This window comes from Aptenodytes patagonicus, chromosome 8, assembly GCF_965638725.1.
Source record: "Aptenodytes patagonicus chromosome 8, bAptPat1.pri.cur, whole genome shotgun sequence".
Lineage (NCBI taxonomy): Eukaryota > Metazoa > Chordata > Aves > Sphenisciformes > Spheniscidae > Aptenodytes > Aptenodytes patagonicus.
In genome coordinates, this window is record NC_134956.1 from 14,478,806 (window position 1) to 14,495,034 (window position 16,229).

The window sequence follows — 16,229 nt, forward strand, 5'->3', positions numbered from 1 at the left end:
ATCTGTTGGCTTTAAGGATGGAGATGCATCTCACGCGCTGTTCTGTCTGTGCTAAGTGTGGTCATGTGCAATGCTGAGCAAACACATCATCTATCATGTCGCTGTTATCTACCAGGCACTTCTAGAGTAACTTGGTTTCATTTGTCCTGAGATCTTTACTAATGGATTAATATATGGAATCATAAAACTGAGCATAAAAGACCTGGAGCATAGACCTCCAGTGGCAGAGCGTCTCTCTTGGTGGCCCCCCTGTTGAATCACTGACACTTGCTGATCTCTAACTGCTGAATTGGTGTCGTTGCAGGTTCAGGTCCAGGTCCAGCAGTCACCGCAGCAGGTCTCCGCCCAGCAGCTCTCTCCACAGCTCACTGTCCATCAGGCTTCGGAGCAACCAATACAGGTCCAAGTGCAGATCCAAGGCCAGGCGCAGCAGCAGGCATCCCAGACAATACAGAGTCAATCTCTTCAGAGCCCCAGCCCATCTCAGCTGCAAGCAGCTCAAATCCAGGTGCAGCATGTGCAGACTGCCCAACAGATCCAGGCTGCGGAGATACAGGAGGAACACATACAACACCAGCAGATCCAGGCCCAGCTTGTGGCAGGACAGGCCATTACTGGTGGCCAGCAGATACAGATCCAAACAGTTGGGGCACTGTCACCTCCACCTTCTCAACAAGGCTCTCCACGAGAGGGAGAGCGGCGGATCAGCACTGCTAGTGTCCTTCAGCCAGTGAAGAAACGTAAAGTGGATATGCCTATTACTGTATCATATGCTATTTCAGGGCAACCAGTTGCCACAGTGCTGGCCATTCCTCAGGGCCAGCAGCAAAGTTACGTCTCTTTAAGGCCAGACTTGTTAACAGTGGACAGTGCCCACCTGTACAGTGCCACTGGGACCATTACTAGCCCCACTGGAGAGACTTGGACCATCCCTGTTTACTCTGCTCAACCACGTGGTGACCTTCAGCAGCAAAACATAACCCACATCGCCATCCCTCAGGAGGCCTACAATGCCGTCCACGTCAGTGGTTCGCCAACAACACTGGCTACCGTGAAGCTGGAAGACGACAAGGATAAGATGGTGGGAAGTACTTCAGTAGTGAAGAACTCTCACGAGGAAGTGGTGCAGACTCTTGCTAATTCGCTCTTTCCAGCGCAGTTTATGAATGGCAACATCCACATTCCAGTGGCAGTGCAGGCTGTGGCAGGGACATACCAGAATACAGCACAGACAGTGCACATATGGGACCCGCAGCAGCAACAGCAGCAGCCCACACCCCAGGAGCAGGGGCAGCAGCAGCAGCAGCTACAAGTCACTTGCTCAGTAAGTTAAAACTGCTTCTTGGTCTCAGTCCATGATTAACAACTTGTGAATGTTGTGGAGAGGGAAGTTGTCAGTGGACAGCTGGTATCTAGGAAGCAGAGATGTGTCTGTCCCAGTAGCCTGGGCGTGACATAGGGCATTTGACTCCTGATAGGTGTAGGACTGTGATGTGTTATGTTGGTACATAATTATAGGATGCAAAACTTCCCAAAAGAAACTCAGTCCTGATCTTTGTAGTGTAAATTAATAGATACATGCTCATTGCTGGCTTCTTCATAGCAGGTATTCTGAGGTCTGCAGTCTTCTCCTGAGCTGTTCTAGGGGTTGCAGTGGAAAGGCAGGGATGACTGCAGCGAAGTAAAGTGTGCAAATATACTAGTCACCTAGTTATCAGTTACTTTGTGTTATGCAGCACATGAAGTCCACAGCAGATCCAGTGCCCGGGTAAAGTGTTGAAATCTGACTAGTTGTGAGCAAACTTCATGGATCAGGTGTACCTATCTGTAACACCGTGTCCTGCTTCTGGTAAATGCCTGGTGTGCAAGAGCACAGTAACGAGCAGTGGCAAGTAAGCATCTTTTCATAGTGCTTGGCAAACCTGGCAGCCAAAACTGTTGCTGTTTTTTTAAAGGCTTTGTTGCTAACTTTAAGCCATAGATTATTTTGAATTTGTTTTTAAAACTTGAATAATTAGGGCTATTAATGGCCTCTCTTATATGTGCAAATGGATGTAATTTATCTTTTATTATCAGAAAGTGAAAAGTGATTGATCTGTCAGAGCCTGTTTTTGCTGAATGGAATGAGGGCAAAAATATCTGTCTGCTAGCATAAATGTTGTTATAAATTCTTTCCAGTTTATAAATAACACTGTTGGCTTTGTAAAGGCATATATGCCCTCTACTTTATCAGTAAGCACTAAGACAAAGAGCATTACTTTCTGTAGTCATATCTGACTGTTTCTGAGTTGATTGTGGGCTGTAGCCCACCAAGGTCTTACTGAAAAGGGCTCCCTACATCTCTAGATAACTTTCAGGTGCTGGATGCCCGCTTTTATGAAGCTGAACTTTAAGCTACAGCTTATGGGTCTTGTAATGCATGGGGTTTGGTTTGGTTTTTTTTGTTTTGTCATGTTCAAAGAACCTTCTGTAGCTCATCTTTTCCCTGTATTGGTACTTCAGAGATCACTTCATTGCTTTCAGCTATTTGAACAAACTAAGTTGACAGAACTTCTTGCCTTTCTGCTAAACAGGATTTTTAGACTTATTCTAGGGTCTTTTAAGAGCATGAGCCACATTCTTGGGATCCTTTCCGAGGTATTAACTCCATAATTTCTTTAATGGTTACTTGTAAACCTTCTACTAATGCCATGTATTCTTGTGCACAGTGGTCTGCAATTCTTGGGTATCAGACAGTTTTCTGATCCTAATTCTCTGGAGTACGGGGTCTTGCATAAACCCCTAAACACAGAAGCAAGTCCAGGAAGTATGCATTCTTCCTCTAAGGGGGCAATAAAGCTACTATAGGTGAACATCAAACTTTTGGGGGTTGTCCCTCTCACAACTCTTGAGGCTGAGAAGGAATTTGCCTGCTTGCCCCACACTGTCCTCTGGCATTGTGCTGCTGTGGGATCTGGGCAAGTTGCAACTATTTTGCTCTCTTTATGTAAAATGTAAGTCAGTTAAGAAGCAACTGCCAGTTTAGTCTGTGTGCCTGCCTTCACGCTGGACAAGGTGTCTGCGAGGTCAGGGCAGAAGATTGCCACTTAGGTTGGGCTGACGGAGGCGGTTGGCTTTGCAAAGCTTTCTGCTCTCTGGAGTGTAATGGGGCAGCACTCTGGAGGAGAGCAGAGGCTCAATCCTAGCTCCTACAAAGACAAGGTGTCAGTTCACCCTTGGACTCCTGTCCTCTTTAAGACAGAGAGGCTTGCTTGACAACTTAAAACTTTGTTGCCATCTGCATTGATAAAATCTGGGCCCTTTCAGTCATAGTCTCCCTCTGCAGCTGGGGTAGATGCTGCTGGTGGTGCAGGGGCTGATAAGGAAAGAGCTATTAAGAGCTGATGCAAAAGAAGAAAAACCAACCGGGGCAGTCAGAAAGCTCCAGTCTCAGGCTCTTGCAGGCTTTGCCTCTTCAGCTGTTTTTTTGTTATACTAAATAAGGTACAGGTATTACTAAAGTCTCTCTGCCATTTTCATTATGCTCTCTAGTACTGTCAGAGCAACTTCCACTGATGATTGACACTTGGCAGTATCAAAGGAAAAGTTACTTCATTATAACAAAGCCTTGCTTTTTGGGGTGGCTCTTAAGAAAGAGAAAGCAAAACTGTTTTGATGTAAGAATTGCTATCTCTAACATTCAGGGTGCCAATGAGAATTTGACTAAGGGCTGTAAAGCTTCAAGTTAATCTGCTTAATTGAGGTAGCCATGAGACTTTCTGTGGCATGGGATTGAGAAGCTGTAGTGAAGAATGCTGAGTGAGTGCAGCTGGAGGGCTCACTGCTTTTTCTGGATAGGTGCCATCGCTTGCCTGTAAAATGAGTTTGAGGTAGTAATTCTTGGTGACTTAAGGTCCTGCTGCAAAGTAAACTTCCAAAGGGTCTGGAGACCTTTAGGTCTATAGTAGGTCATACAGTAGCTCTTCACAGGACAGTAGCTAGTCCACATTAGCAGTATTTGGTAGTTTGAGAGCATTTCATTGCAACTGAATTAATGTTTTGATGCTGGTTGTTCTAGTCTGTTATTTCTTTAAACCTCTTACAAATGAATTAATCTTAACAGCTGTTGACGATAAGAACAGAGCATATCTATTCTGTCTGCCTGTTATGTACTGAATAATGAAGAGAGCCTGCCCTCGATGGGCAAGGGTGGGGAAGGATGCTAGCAGTGTACAACATGTGATCGTACCCAGAACCTTCTTCTCAGGGCAGTCTAAGTTTGGAGCAGCAGTGGTCAGTAAAGCTGATGGCACCTTGCTGCTCTTCTCTGCCACGGGCTGGTGGTCTCTCTAGCTGCTGTGTCTCAAGGCTGTGTCTGCAAGGGGCCTTGGGCCGCTCTTGTTGTAGGGAGGTGATGGACTTCAGTGGTGGTTCAGAGTGACAAGTTGGCTGAAGCCAAGAAAAATGCATTGGAGCAAACAGAGCTTCAGAATCGATAGTCATCTGTTTCGGTGTTTGAGGGGAGACCAGAAGTCTGTTGTTGAGAGGACTTTAGCCCTGTGAGATCCTTGCCTTTGAACGTACTGTCTGGCTGCTTAATGGTTTTGTAGCAAGAACAGCTCGTGGCTGTTAGGTCTCCTGTGGTGTTCTGCAGGACTTCTAAGTGCATCAAATTGCAAGTTGTGTGAATTTGCTAAAGGGGTTACAGATATATCCATTCAAACTAAAAGTATTCTCAGAGAGACGAATACTCTTTTGCGAGCAGCAATTCAGGTTAGACAGCAACAGTTGTGTTCCTTGGCTTAATTTCTTGTTAGAGAGGAGTCTTGTAAAAGGCTGATACCCTGGGGCTAGAGGTAGTGCAGCATTACTTGTTTTTTGTCAAACTGTTGCATATCAAAGTGTTTCTATAAACTGAAATGTCTTCTTCCATAGGCTCAAGCTGTTCAGGTTGCTGAAGTTGAGCCACAGCCACAGCCACAGACTTCACCTGAACTTCTACTTCCAAACTCTCTGAAGCCAGAAGAAGGGCTTGAAGTGTGGAAAAGCTGGGCACAGACCAAGAATGCAGAGCTGGAAAAAGAAGCCCAAAATAGGCTAGCACCTATTGGAAGTATGTGTCATGACAATGTGGCCTTTCTTTCCTTTCAAGCAGGATCAGGAGTGACTAAAATGTTAGCTGTTTACTGCTCTGGAAAACACCTTTGTTTAATCAGTGATTGTTTTTAAATCTAAACTTTGATTTACTCTGCAGTACTAATTATTGCATGCTCTCACTGCCACAGGGACATGCTCCAAGGGAGGTATTAGCTCTGTGCTGAAGCACCTAGGCTGGTAGCAGTAGAGAAAGGCACTGTATGACTGTGGTGCATGGACGAACAAAATGGCTGTGAATGCCAGCCAAGCTGGTAGAGCAGTCACGGAGTTGCTGTTTTCCTGTTGCTGCAGGGCAGCATTTCATTGTGGACATGGTAAAAGAAGGCAATAGTCATGCAGCTGGCAGGGCAGAGTCTCTTCCTGTCAGATTCTTGCCCGTTTATCTTCTAGTAGATCTGACAGCCTAAGATCTTGATTTATTTCAGCTTTCTTCATTATACTGGGAGGATGAGGTAGTACTGGGCCTGCCAGATAGAATAGCAAAGCCGGAGATGTGGAAAATCACTCCTGAAAGATTGGGAAATAATATGGCTTTATGGCTTAAATAATATGGCTTTGTTTTGTTTTTCCAGGGCGTCAGCTGCTGAGGTTCCAGGAAGATCTCATCTCTTCAGCTGTGGCTGAGCTGAATTATGGTCTATGCTTAATGACACGAGAAGCTCGAAATGGTGATGGTGAACCCTATGATCCAGATGTGCTCTACTATATCTTCCTGTGTATTCAGAAGGTAGGGGGAGGACAGCTATATGTGCAGCAGAGCCGTGCATGTTGTCAGCATGTATAGGGACGATTCTCTGTTATAAAAATGGAGACTGTGGCTTCTATTAAGCTTCCCAACAATTTCATAAGAAAAAAGTCTCTTTGCTTTAGGGAAGAAAAAAAAAATCAGATGAAGTATAATTAGCGCGCAGCAATGCTTTCACCTACTGAGTTTGTGAAGAATTGTTAATAACCAAGTTCAGTATCATGGTGAGAATAATAAATCCTTTTAGTTTTTTTGGCGGGGGGAGGTGGGTTGGATGATGTTTGAGGAAGTTGTCAATGTCAAAACTTCCTCTAGTTGAAGCTTTAACAGGCAAGAACTTTTCTTTGCGTGGTGTGGGAAGTCTGAGCTGGTAATATTAGTGTGCTTTCTGGAAGAGCTGCAGGAACAGAGCTAAACTCTGATAGGAGAATTGAGTATCTCTCTCCTTAACCTGAAAAAGTAGTGTCCAGAGGACAGACATGTGAAATAACTTGCAGTTAACACACCTGAAATAAAAGGTGAAATCCAACCAGCTTTATTTTCTAAGATGGTTTTTCCTTTCTGTCTTAGCATTCCCATGACAGTAACTGAGATTACCTACCCTGTATTGGCCTTGGTGCAAGGGTCCTCACTCTTCCAAGTAGAATGTATTAATCTTCAGTGCTGTGCTGTAAAATGCTTGACTAACCGAGTACGTGGGCTCTTAGGATAAGGTCTGGTCTGAGGAATAGATTCGCTACCACTGTACTGGACTGTGTTATGAATCTCTTACAGTATCTCTTTGAAAATGGCCGAGTAGATGACATCTTCTCAGATCTCTACTATATTCGGTTCACTGAATGGCTGCATGAAGTTCTCAAGGACGTACAGCCCCGCGTTTCCCCTCTTGGTAAGAACTTTTGTTTAAGAACTTTAAAACTTTCCAGAGTTTGGAATGTTTAAACTGAACTACAGCATGAGTGTAGTCTGAATAGAAACCCTTTTGAAGTACTCAATGTCCCTAGGACAGCTCATACTGGTTGGGGAGAAAAATGTTGCGTCTGCAGTGAATGCTGGGGTTATTGCACATGTTGGGCTCTAGCCCTGACTGTCGCTGAGGATTATTTGTCTATCGCTTGTCACCCATCAGAAGGCAGATTGTTGGGACTTTGTAGTGTCATGAGATTGCCTTACTTGGAAGCCAGCTGATCCTTGATCTGAATCAAGCTTCCTCATCTGAAGTACTAACACATCTTGCCTCTAATATGTATTGTTACTTTGGGAGATAATACAACACTGTCACGTTGCCATGTAGCCAGATGGATACGGTCTGCAGGACCAACTAAGTGTCAAAGAAAAAAAACAATGCGCAATTAGAGCCTCGAATACTGCAATCAAATGCAGCTCATCTCAACCCTGTGTCTAGAAGATGATGGCTACAGGGGTGGGGGGGAGCAGTTCCGGAAGAGACAGGTTTTGACAGAGTTGTGTATGAGAACTAGATTAAGAATTGCATTTTCAGAGCACAGAAACCTGGTTTCTCATTATTTCACTCCCTTTGATCTGATTAGACGTCCGTGAAGAAGCTATTGCTTGTGTTCAGAAAAGTAGCTGATGTTACAGGCTAGATGGCTAAGTAGCACCGTGAATTTTGGAATCCTTTTGTTTTCACTCTGGCTGTTTGATCTGTGCTTTGTCATTCCACAAGCCCTGGAGTTCATACTGCTGTCTGTTTTTCTGTTTATCTCTGTATTTGGAGTATAGTATTTCTCTTCTACACAAAGGAAAAAAATCTGAGAATCAAAGGATTACTCATGTGTCCAAATACATCACTTGGCACTGTGTGCTGACTAAAGCTGCGCACAGGGCCAAGAGCTGATTTGTTACACTGGCCTGCCTGCTCTCACATATTATTGGATTAGGAGCATCTGCATTGGAGTCGAGCCATTAATTAAAAGCTGTTTAAGTGCATATTTATTTCTCTCTGGGCTGGGATGTATAGGCGTATTGCGGAAGCATACTCTCCGCAACTACAGGTTGACGTATGTATACAAGTGTTTCCTAACTGTACCTGCTATTTAAAAAGTTATTTGCACAGTAGTGAATCTTGACATCAGTGAGGATCTCCTTCCACATATAAATCTTCCCTTAAGATTTATATGTTCTCCAATACTTAGACTATATAGTCTATGTTCCTGCTGCGACTGTCTCCTGTGTGATCCTGACTTCTGATTATTGCAGGTTATGTCCTCTCCAGTCATGTAACAGAAGAGATGCTGTGGGAGTGTAAGCAGCTAGGAGCTCACTCCCCTTCCACCTTGCTCACTACACTGATGTTTTTTAATACAAAGTAAGTACTTAGGTCTTTGGGAATCTTGGTGAATAAAAGAACTTCAAACGCTTTGATAGGGTTGGTAGGAAACTGCTGCACTGGATTAGGGCGAAATCATGAATTTCAAATGGTCGCACACAGAGCCCTCTTGCAGCCCCATCAGGCAAAGAAGATGCAGTACTACAAGGAAATGAGCTAGCAGAGGGGAAACTGAACTTGTGGTTGTTGCGTGCTTTTCTGCTGGAACAGTCTTTAACTCGATGTTGGTTTGAGCTTCAGCTGGCTCACGATGAGTAAAGATAACTACCTAACTGTTGTGACTGTATCCTTTACTTGCCTCTGAATGTCCTGCGTTCTCTTCTTGCTGCTCAGATACTTCCTGTTGAAAACAGTAGACCAGCACATGAAGCTGGCCTTCTCCAAGGTGTTGAGGCAGACCAAGAAGAACCCTTCTAATCCCAAGGATAAAAGCACGAGTATCCGCTATCTGAAGGCTCTTGGCATACACCAGACAGGACAGAAAGGTAGTGTCTGGAAGTTTTCTTTGGGAATATTTACTTACTGGGCTTGAAGGAAGTGATGAACCTGGAGATGTCTGCAGGTAGGGCCACAAGAACCCAAGGCTCTGCCAATTACCTTCAGCCTAGCAGCATGAGTTTTCTGTGCGTTCTGTCTGAGGGAGCATAGTACCTTCTAATAAGCCTGGGGACATACCTTACCTGAGGCATATAGGACTCATCAAGAGCTAAGGATAACTTTTTTTGTTACTCTTGGGTTTTACGGGCAAAGGGGCTATTTGGTGTAAGTGCTCATGAACAGAGGGAGAAGCTGCTTTGGGAGGGCTTCTCTTATCTTGACTCATGTGAACCCATATAGAATCCATATGTAAGTACAATCTGTCCTCTTAAAAGCACAGACTCGGGATCTAGCTGAGGCATTGCAGTCTCCGTAGTGAGATTTCTGTCATTTTGGGCACAGGTAGAGGAGAAATGGAAAGAAGGATATGGGTGGGTTGCGATCTTCAGTAGCCTTGGGATAAAACAAGCTCTCCGTATAATGCTTTGAGCATTTATAACCAGGTGCCTCTGCCCTGGAACAGCTGTATGTCTCTTGGCAGCTCTTGCACGGTGACAAGGTGCTTCAGAGTGCTGAGGCTGTATGGCACTGCTCGGTTTGCTGTACTTACACAGAGTGTCTGACAGACTTCTGGGGGGCTGGTTTGTAGTTACAGATGACATGTATGCAGAGCAGACTGAGAATCCAGAGAACCCCCTGAGGTGTCCGATAAAGCTGTATGACTTCTACCTCTTCAAATGGTGAGAGCTCTTGTTCGTGTGTATGGTTGCTTGTCTTCTGTGACTGTTAAGCTGCATCTAGTGGCTGGCCTAGTTTTCAGGGCTGTGTTTTATTGCTGGCACAGTTTCTACGTTTGCATAAGTTTACTTAAATGGGGAGGGGTGTTGATGTGGGAGGGTGGGATTTACTCTGACGGCACAGAAGTTGAACTTCTGTGGTATTTAAGAGAGACAAATCCTGATTTGTGAACTGGCTGCTCTTAATCTCGTACTCACTCTGGAGGTTTGCTGTGTTGGCATGAGCTCGCTGTTCTGCCTGTGACTTGGAGCAAGTCATCTGGAAGCATCCACTGCTTCGGATGAGATTAGGTTCCTATTCAAATCAGCTTCTGAACAAAAATGAGGACTTGCTATGGAGACTGGAGGGAGCCTCAAAGGACTTGCCTCTAAATTATGATGATTCTGATAATTAATGTAAACGTTCCTCTGCACAGATGGGTCTGCAGCTAGCCTGGATGTGAAAATACACCATCCTTGCTTCACTCTGAAAGACCCCTAAAGCCATGTATGTGTTATACTTACCAGTGTGAAATAAAAATTACTTTCTTGTAGTCGTCACCATGGCTTTTTAACCTTGGCATGGCCTAAAAACTTTGGGACCACTGTTGCCCCTAGATGTAACTCCATACCTTCATGTCTCATCAGCCAGACGTTCACTGTCAGGATTTGTGAAGCCTGGGGTGAGGACAGCGGCGGTTTCTCCCTCCCAGGACATTCTGTTAGTCTGGTTATTTCTGATCTTCCTCACGCAGCCCCCAGAGTGTGAAAGGCCGGAATGACACGTTTTACTTGACACCGGAGCCAGTGGTGGCCCCCAACAGCCCTATCTGGTATTCCATCCAGCCGATCAGCAGAGAGCAGATGGAGCAGATGCTCACCCGGATCCTGGTGATACGAGAGATTCAGGAAGCTATTGCTGTGGCTAATGCCAGCACCATGCACTAAGGCATCCTTCTTGGCTCAGAAGGGGTGGGGCGGGGTGACGGGGGAGGGACAAGCAAAGATAAATTGTACAGACTTTTACACTAAAGGAGATGCCTAAGTTTTTGGTTTTTTATTGGTGTAGTTATGAAGCCCTTTTAGGCTTCTTCTCTTTAAAAGAATCTAAAGGAAAACCTACCCATTGTGTATCCTACCCAACACACCAAACTGTTGGAACCATTGGAGGCTGCATATCCCCTGCGAGCTGGGAGCTGTGGAAAGCTGCTGGTTGACTCTGGTTTTTTTTATGATGTAGAAAACATGAACTACAGGATTGGCCTGGATGGCTGAGGCCTCTGTCTCCTTGGAGCACGCGCAGCCTAGAGGGCACAGAATGATGGATGGACCTGCTCAGCCAGTGGAGGAGAGGCAGGCATCTTCTTTTCTTGTGCTTGGACGTTAATTTGCTGTTATCTTGGAAGAAAGAGGAGAGAGTGAACTGCAATTGTGATTTATACAAAAAAAACAAACCAACGATTTCTATTCAGACCTTTAAGTGACATTTTTAGATGTTAAAAGTACAAACTTTACCACACTCTTCTTTTTTTGGCCTAACATTGAGGCCTTAAACCTTGAGGCTCCTGTGCCTGATGGAATTCTTGTAACATACACTTGTGTATCATATAAAGATACCACCCTGTTTCTCTTATGTATTCTTACTCTAGTTGTTTATTAAGAATGACGAGCACGTCTTTTCAACATGCCATTGAACAATGTGTCTTTATTTGGGGAAGAGTGAGCTGTGAGGGTTGGGGGGGGGTCATTATACAAAGATCAGTATGCAAACTGGTTGTTTTCATCCCTGTTTGTGCTTTCCAGCTCGACTCCGCTGGACTTCTTTCACCCCTACAAATTAGGAAGGTAGAAGGGGATTAACTTCTGTTGAAGGACCTGAATGTCTGCTTGCTGACGGAAGCTCAGTGTCAGGCTAGGAACATGGGATCTGTGAGACCAGATCAGGCTGTCAGTCTGTCCCAATGTTCTGTGGCCAGCCTGTGAGGCTTCACCCCTAGGCAAATCCCCCTCTCCCCACCTTTACAAATGCATCACACCAACGGCATGATGGAGGGGTGTTGGAGGGAAAAGGCCTTCCAGGAGCAGCACATGGCTTACTCCTGCCATTTAACAGCCTTTTCACAGTTTTTAACACAGCTGTGTAGCTTCTGGCATCGTTCATGATCATAAACCCCAGCCCTGTAGCCTTGCCTTGCTGCATCTTAAATGGTTGCTGTATTTTATATCATTATCAAGTAGTCTGCTCTTTTGAAGCCAGCGGGTAGCCAACCGTGCTTGAAATGGGAGATCACTCTAGCCAGGCTTGTTATTTGTGCCACCAGCTTCTTGGATGCGGAGAGGTGACTCTGCTTCTTGAACTTGTCTTCCCTGCTTCTCCATCTCATGTCCCTTCCCTGTTCCAAAATATATAGATATATATTTAAATATATATTACAGTAAAAGAACTTAAACTTGTGTACAGGCAAGCAATTTTTCTGAAGCTTCTGTTGACCAGCACCTGTCTGTATTGAGAAGGAAGGTCTGCCCTCTCTGTCGGTTGTGCACAGCGTAAATCTGCACATAGGATGAGAGTAGCCATAATGTTCCCTGCCTTCGTGCTCTTGATCAGTGTTGAGGTGTGCGGGCTTAGAGAGACTTCAAGCCTCTGATGCTTCATATTGATGTTGGTGTTCATGAGAAAGCAGATGTGCTTGAGCTGGTTGTCAGTATGAGCAGTTTGTTCCCTATATAGGACTCTGTGCTCAATTAAATGCAGAGAAGTGAAGTAGCAACGCGCTGTTGTTTGCTAATGCCTGTACTCCAAAGTAGACTCTTAGCTCAGTGTCTGCCCTCAGAGTTATGCCAGGGGAAAATAGCCCGGGGTTGGTGCCCAGATCCCAGTGGGTAAGTTGGGAAGATGGTGCCCGGGTGGTGTGTAGTGCTGGCAACACGTACCCCCAGCTCAGTTCAGCTGTTGGGAGCCAGCAGTTGCCTCCTGCTAGGGTGGCTGTCGGGATCACTAATACTGCTTCAGCTGTCAGAAGCCTGTAATCCCTTCACCATATCTTTAGTGACTGGAATGTCCATCTCTGGCCCTAATTTAAGTATTTAAGGACATGGTTAGGGGCAAACTCCCACTGTTTCAAGCAGCTGGGTGTGCTTGTTGCTCAGGATGCCCAGCAGGCCTGCACAGAGTGGATTTCCCATTCTTTTGGGCAGCTTGTTCTGCCTTCTGAACAGAGTTGCAAAGATGTGAGAGAAACTGCAGACAGCTGTGCTCGAGTCCCAGTGTGTGCTCCGCAATACTGCATGGGAAGCTAGCTCCAGCGTGCCTGCCCCTCAGCGTGAGATGCTGCTTTGTCTGTCTCCATCAGAAACGCGGTGGGTGTTGAAGTCATCTGCCAGATACCCACTGTACAAGTCGCTTCATTAGGTGACCTTGGGAGTCACCTCTTACTCTAAAAATTGCCAGAGGCTGGAATAACTTGACAGAATGCTAGGGCAGTTCCAGGTTAGGGGTGAACAGATACTTCAGCTGAGCTTTCTGGGGAAACAGATTCCACATTACCTTAAACTTCTAGATTGTGCACTTTCCTTACTACCCTTAACTGCAGGATGATCTAAAATCTTTGTAGGGGAAGAGTTCTCCTTGATCTTGGAGCGTACCGCTTAAGAGCGGGGGAACTTGGCACATGGGGAGCTGTGGAGATCTCCTGATGATTGGTTTTGTCCTGACAGACTGAAGTGTTTCCATTATTTTCTCACTGTTTGGACGTGCATAGGAGAGGGATTTGCTGACGCGGAAGTGGACTGCCGTACTGTTCTGTACTGTCTCATCAGAATGTCCACCGTGTTAACTTCATTCCCTATTTTTAGAGACAATCGATATACTGTGACTTAAGGATTATTTTCCTGGACCTGGCTTCTAGTCTGGCTCTCCGGAGCTAGTTTAAAAGGTACGGTATTTCTAGAATATAAATACTATGTTCTTTGATAGTGAAGAACATGATCTGCTCCCTTTTAGGGGCTCATAGGAAGACGTGCACAGAGTAGCACAGAAGAGTGCTGTGGCGTAGGGTTGCTATCCAAGTTCTGGGAAACGTTCCCAGTCAAACGTGTAAAATAGCTTTTTAACACTTTCCTATAACCAGCTTGACTGCTGCTTAAAGGGCATTCCCCCTCAGCTCCGAGAGTGCCAAACTGCTAGCTCTTGTATGCGTGTGTATATTAAATGAGAACTCTCCATGCCCTGTGCCGTGTATGAGACAGGCTGAAAGTGCATCGATCTCTAAATAAACAAAGCTGAGAAGTCAAGCTAGAGACCCTGCGTTGTTGGTGTCGAACTATGCCCATCTTGTCTCTGTGGTATGAAAGGAACCATAGAAAGCAGAGCATGACTGACGACTGCAAAGCACCTCACATTCTGACATGAGACTCGTGTATTGTCCTCTCTCTTGACACTAATAGCCTTGCTTTCCTAAGGAAACTTGTAACCTCTTACACACTTGTCCACGGCACCATTAGATTTTCATTTACTTTCAAGAGTTCAAGCATTTCCTCTAAGTGGCAATGGCTGAAGCAGCGGAGAGCAGACTGGGGAGTGGTTCTTCACTCCTGTCTAGAGTGGTGAGTAAAGGGAACGGTCTAAGTAACTTAACAGGGCTCTCATCTGTTGGCTGCTTCACCCCTAGAGATCTCTCCTGGATTTTAGATGGGAGACAAGGTCCGAAGTAGTTCCTGAACTGTTCTGCCTTGGATCAATGAAAAAAGACTTAATCTCATCCCTAAATAAGAATTCTCGTCTGCATGGCTGCTCCTAGGGCAGAAATGAAGACAGTCTTGTTCTCAGCTGCATCAGGGCTGCTGCCTGCCTTGGTGTGCATAGAATGGATTAGGCCATCTTCAAGCCTCCGTGATAAGAATGGATCCAAAAGTGGTACAAAAGAGCCCTCTGAGCGTACGTGGGGTGGAGGACTTGCTGATACTGTCGTTGCTCATCCTCTTGCTGGTCTGAGTGCTGCTAGATGCTGATTGACTCTGCACAGTCCAACCAAACTGCATTCTCATCCAAGTTTAATAGTGACTTACTTGCAATTAGTGTTCGGACTCTTAAATCACTGTTAAAAGTGGGATATAAACTGTCTTCCACCCTATACGGGGCTTTTCTCCCCATCTTCTTGCTGGAGCTGCTCCTCTCGAATACTACAGGGAGGGAACGTACCTTAGCCTGATATTTCAGCCTGTTCTGTTTCACTGGTGCCAATGCATAGGAAAGAGCCCTTCTCAGCTCGAGCATCTTCCTACCTTAAGGAGCATCTCAAATCTTCTTCTAGAAGTCTCACTGACATGCTGCCCCAAAATCTCTGAAGCGATTGCCGTGTCCCCTACTTGTCGGTTCCCTTTGTTGCGTGGCTGAAGCTCGGCTGTCAGCACTGCAGTCACTTTCCCTGTATAACCTTGTGCATGGCAGCCACGTTTGCCTGCTTCTCCGTTCTCGTTTGAGCTCATCAGCATGGGGAGGCAGATTGAACCCACTTACAGCAGCAATAAACCGCATCTAGAACTTGAGAGGGAACTGCAGGAGAGAACGAGGTGGGGGGGATGTCTCAGAAAGGCAGGGTCCAGTTGCAGCCCAGAGCCTCGCTTGATAATGAGTGTGCAGCCTATATGCAAAATACGTCTTGTCTGTCCCTCCCGTGTTGACCCTGGTCTAAACAGCACATGTGATTGGCATCCTGCAAAGTGACCTTCAGAACTCTCCAGTAGCTTTGCCCCGTGAGTAACTCACACTACAAATCATTTTAAAGAGATGCACTCAACTATTTTTTTAATTTAATTTTACTCTTATATTCTCTGCTCTTTGTAATCTGCTTGGAAATAAAATGTTTTTCCCTGCAGCCTTTGTTGTAGTCTGTTTGAGAACCATTAAACTTTGTCTGGTGTTTCTACTGGAGCGGCAGCCAACTTGCCTGTTTACTGCTGTGCCCGTGCTCAAGCGTAACAGCCGAGATCGGTGCGTGCCTCCCGGATAGGCTTAGCAAACCTTTGTTAGCACTGGCCTTATTTAAAACAAGGGGTAGAGAGACCTGTTAAACTGATCTTGGTCTGGCACGATGCCTCCCGTTCTGCTGATCCTGTGACAGGTAACGCTGACTCGAGAGCGCGTGTCCTTGGCAGGCGGCATTTTCCTTTGGAAGGCTGCATTTCTGAACTCGGCCTCCGGGATGAGTATCTCGGTGCCTTTACTGGTTACTGCTTTCGGTGGTGTGAGCCTAGACGCTTTATTTACTGCAAAGGACACTGCTTATAGCTCCATAGCCCAAGCAAACGGCAAACAATGGGAAATCAGTGTCTGGATAGGTGAAATCAACTCTCGGCTGAGAATCGACCCAGGAATTGTGTAAAGAAGTAAAACCAGGGTGAAATGCAATCTTTTATAGCAGACTGTCAGGGAACGAGAATTGAAACCCTGTGAAGTTCGGAGCGTAGCATAACGACAAGCGCTGTTAACGTGTGGCTGTGGGAAGGTGGCGTGGATGTTGCCATTCACAGCAGCAATAACGGGATCGCTACCGACCTCTTGGCTTAAAGTTTTAAGTGGCATTGTGGACCCCCTTGTCGCCGGCTCTTAACTATGCAAGGCCTGCCTTTTCTTAATTACGTGAGGGCCCCTGGAAGCCACACTTCCCCTTCCTCACAGCAAAGC

General features: G+C 45.6%; 1 protein-coding gene across 4 annotated transcripts in view; it reads left to right on the plus strand.

The window, feature by feature from the left end:
• Window positions 1-15,420, plus strand: part of QRICH1 (glutamine rich 1) — a 28,923-nt gene extending 13,503 nt beyond the window's left edge. For all 4 annotated transcript variants that reach the window (XM_076346492.1, XM_076346491.1, XM_076346494.1 and 1 more), the window contains 8 exons: window positions 305-1,324; window positions 4,915-5,092; window positions 5,709-5,863; window positions 6,656-6,770; window positions 8,102-8,210; window positions 8,565-8,716; window positions 9,418-9,508; window positions 10,300-15,420. In XM_076346492.1, the coding sequence (XP_076202607.1) occupies window positions 305-1,324; window positions 4,915-5,092; window positions 5,709-5,863; window positions 6,656-6,770; window positions 8,102-8,210; window positions 8,565-8,716; window positions 9,418-9,508; window positions 10,300-10,492 (2,013 nt within the window). In that variant the 3' untranslated portion in view covers window positions 10,493-15,420. The remainder of the gene's footprint in view (window positions 1-304; window positions 1,325-4,914; window positions 5,093-5,708; window positions 5,864-6,655; window positions 6,771-8,101; window positions 8,211-8,564; window positions 8,717-9,417; window positions 9,509-10,299) is intronic.
• Window positions 15,421-16,229: the final 809 nt, after the last annotated feature.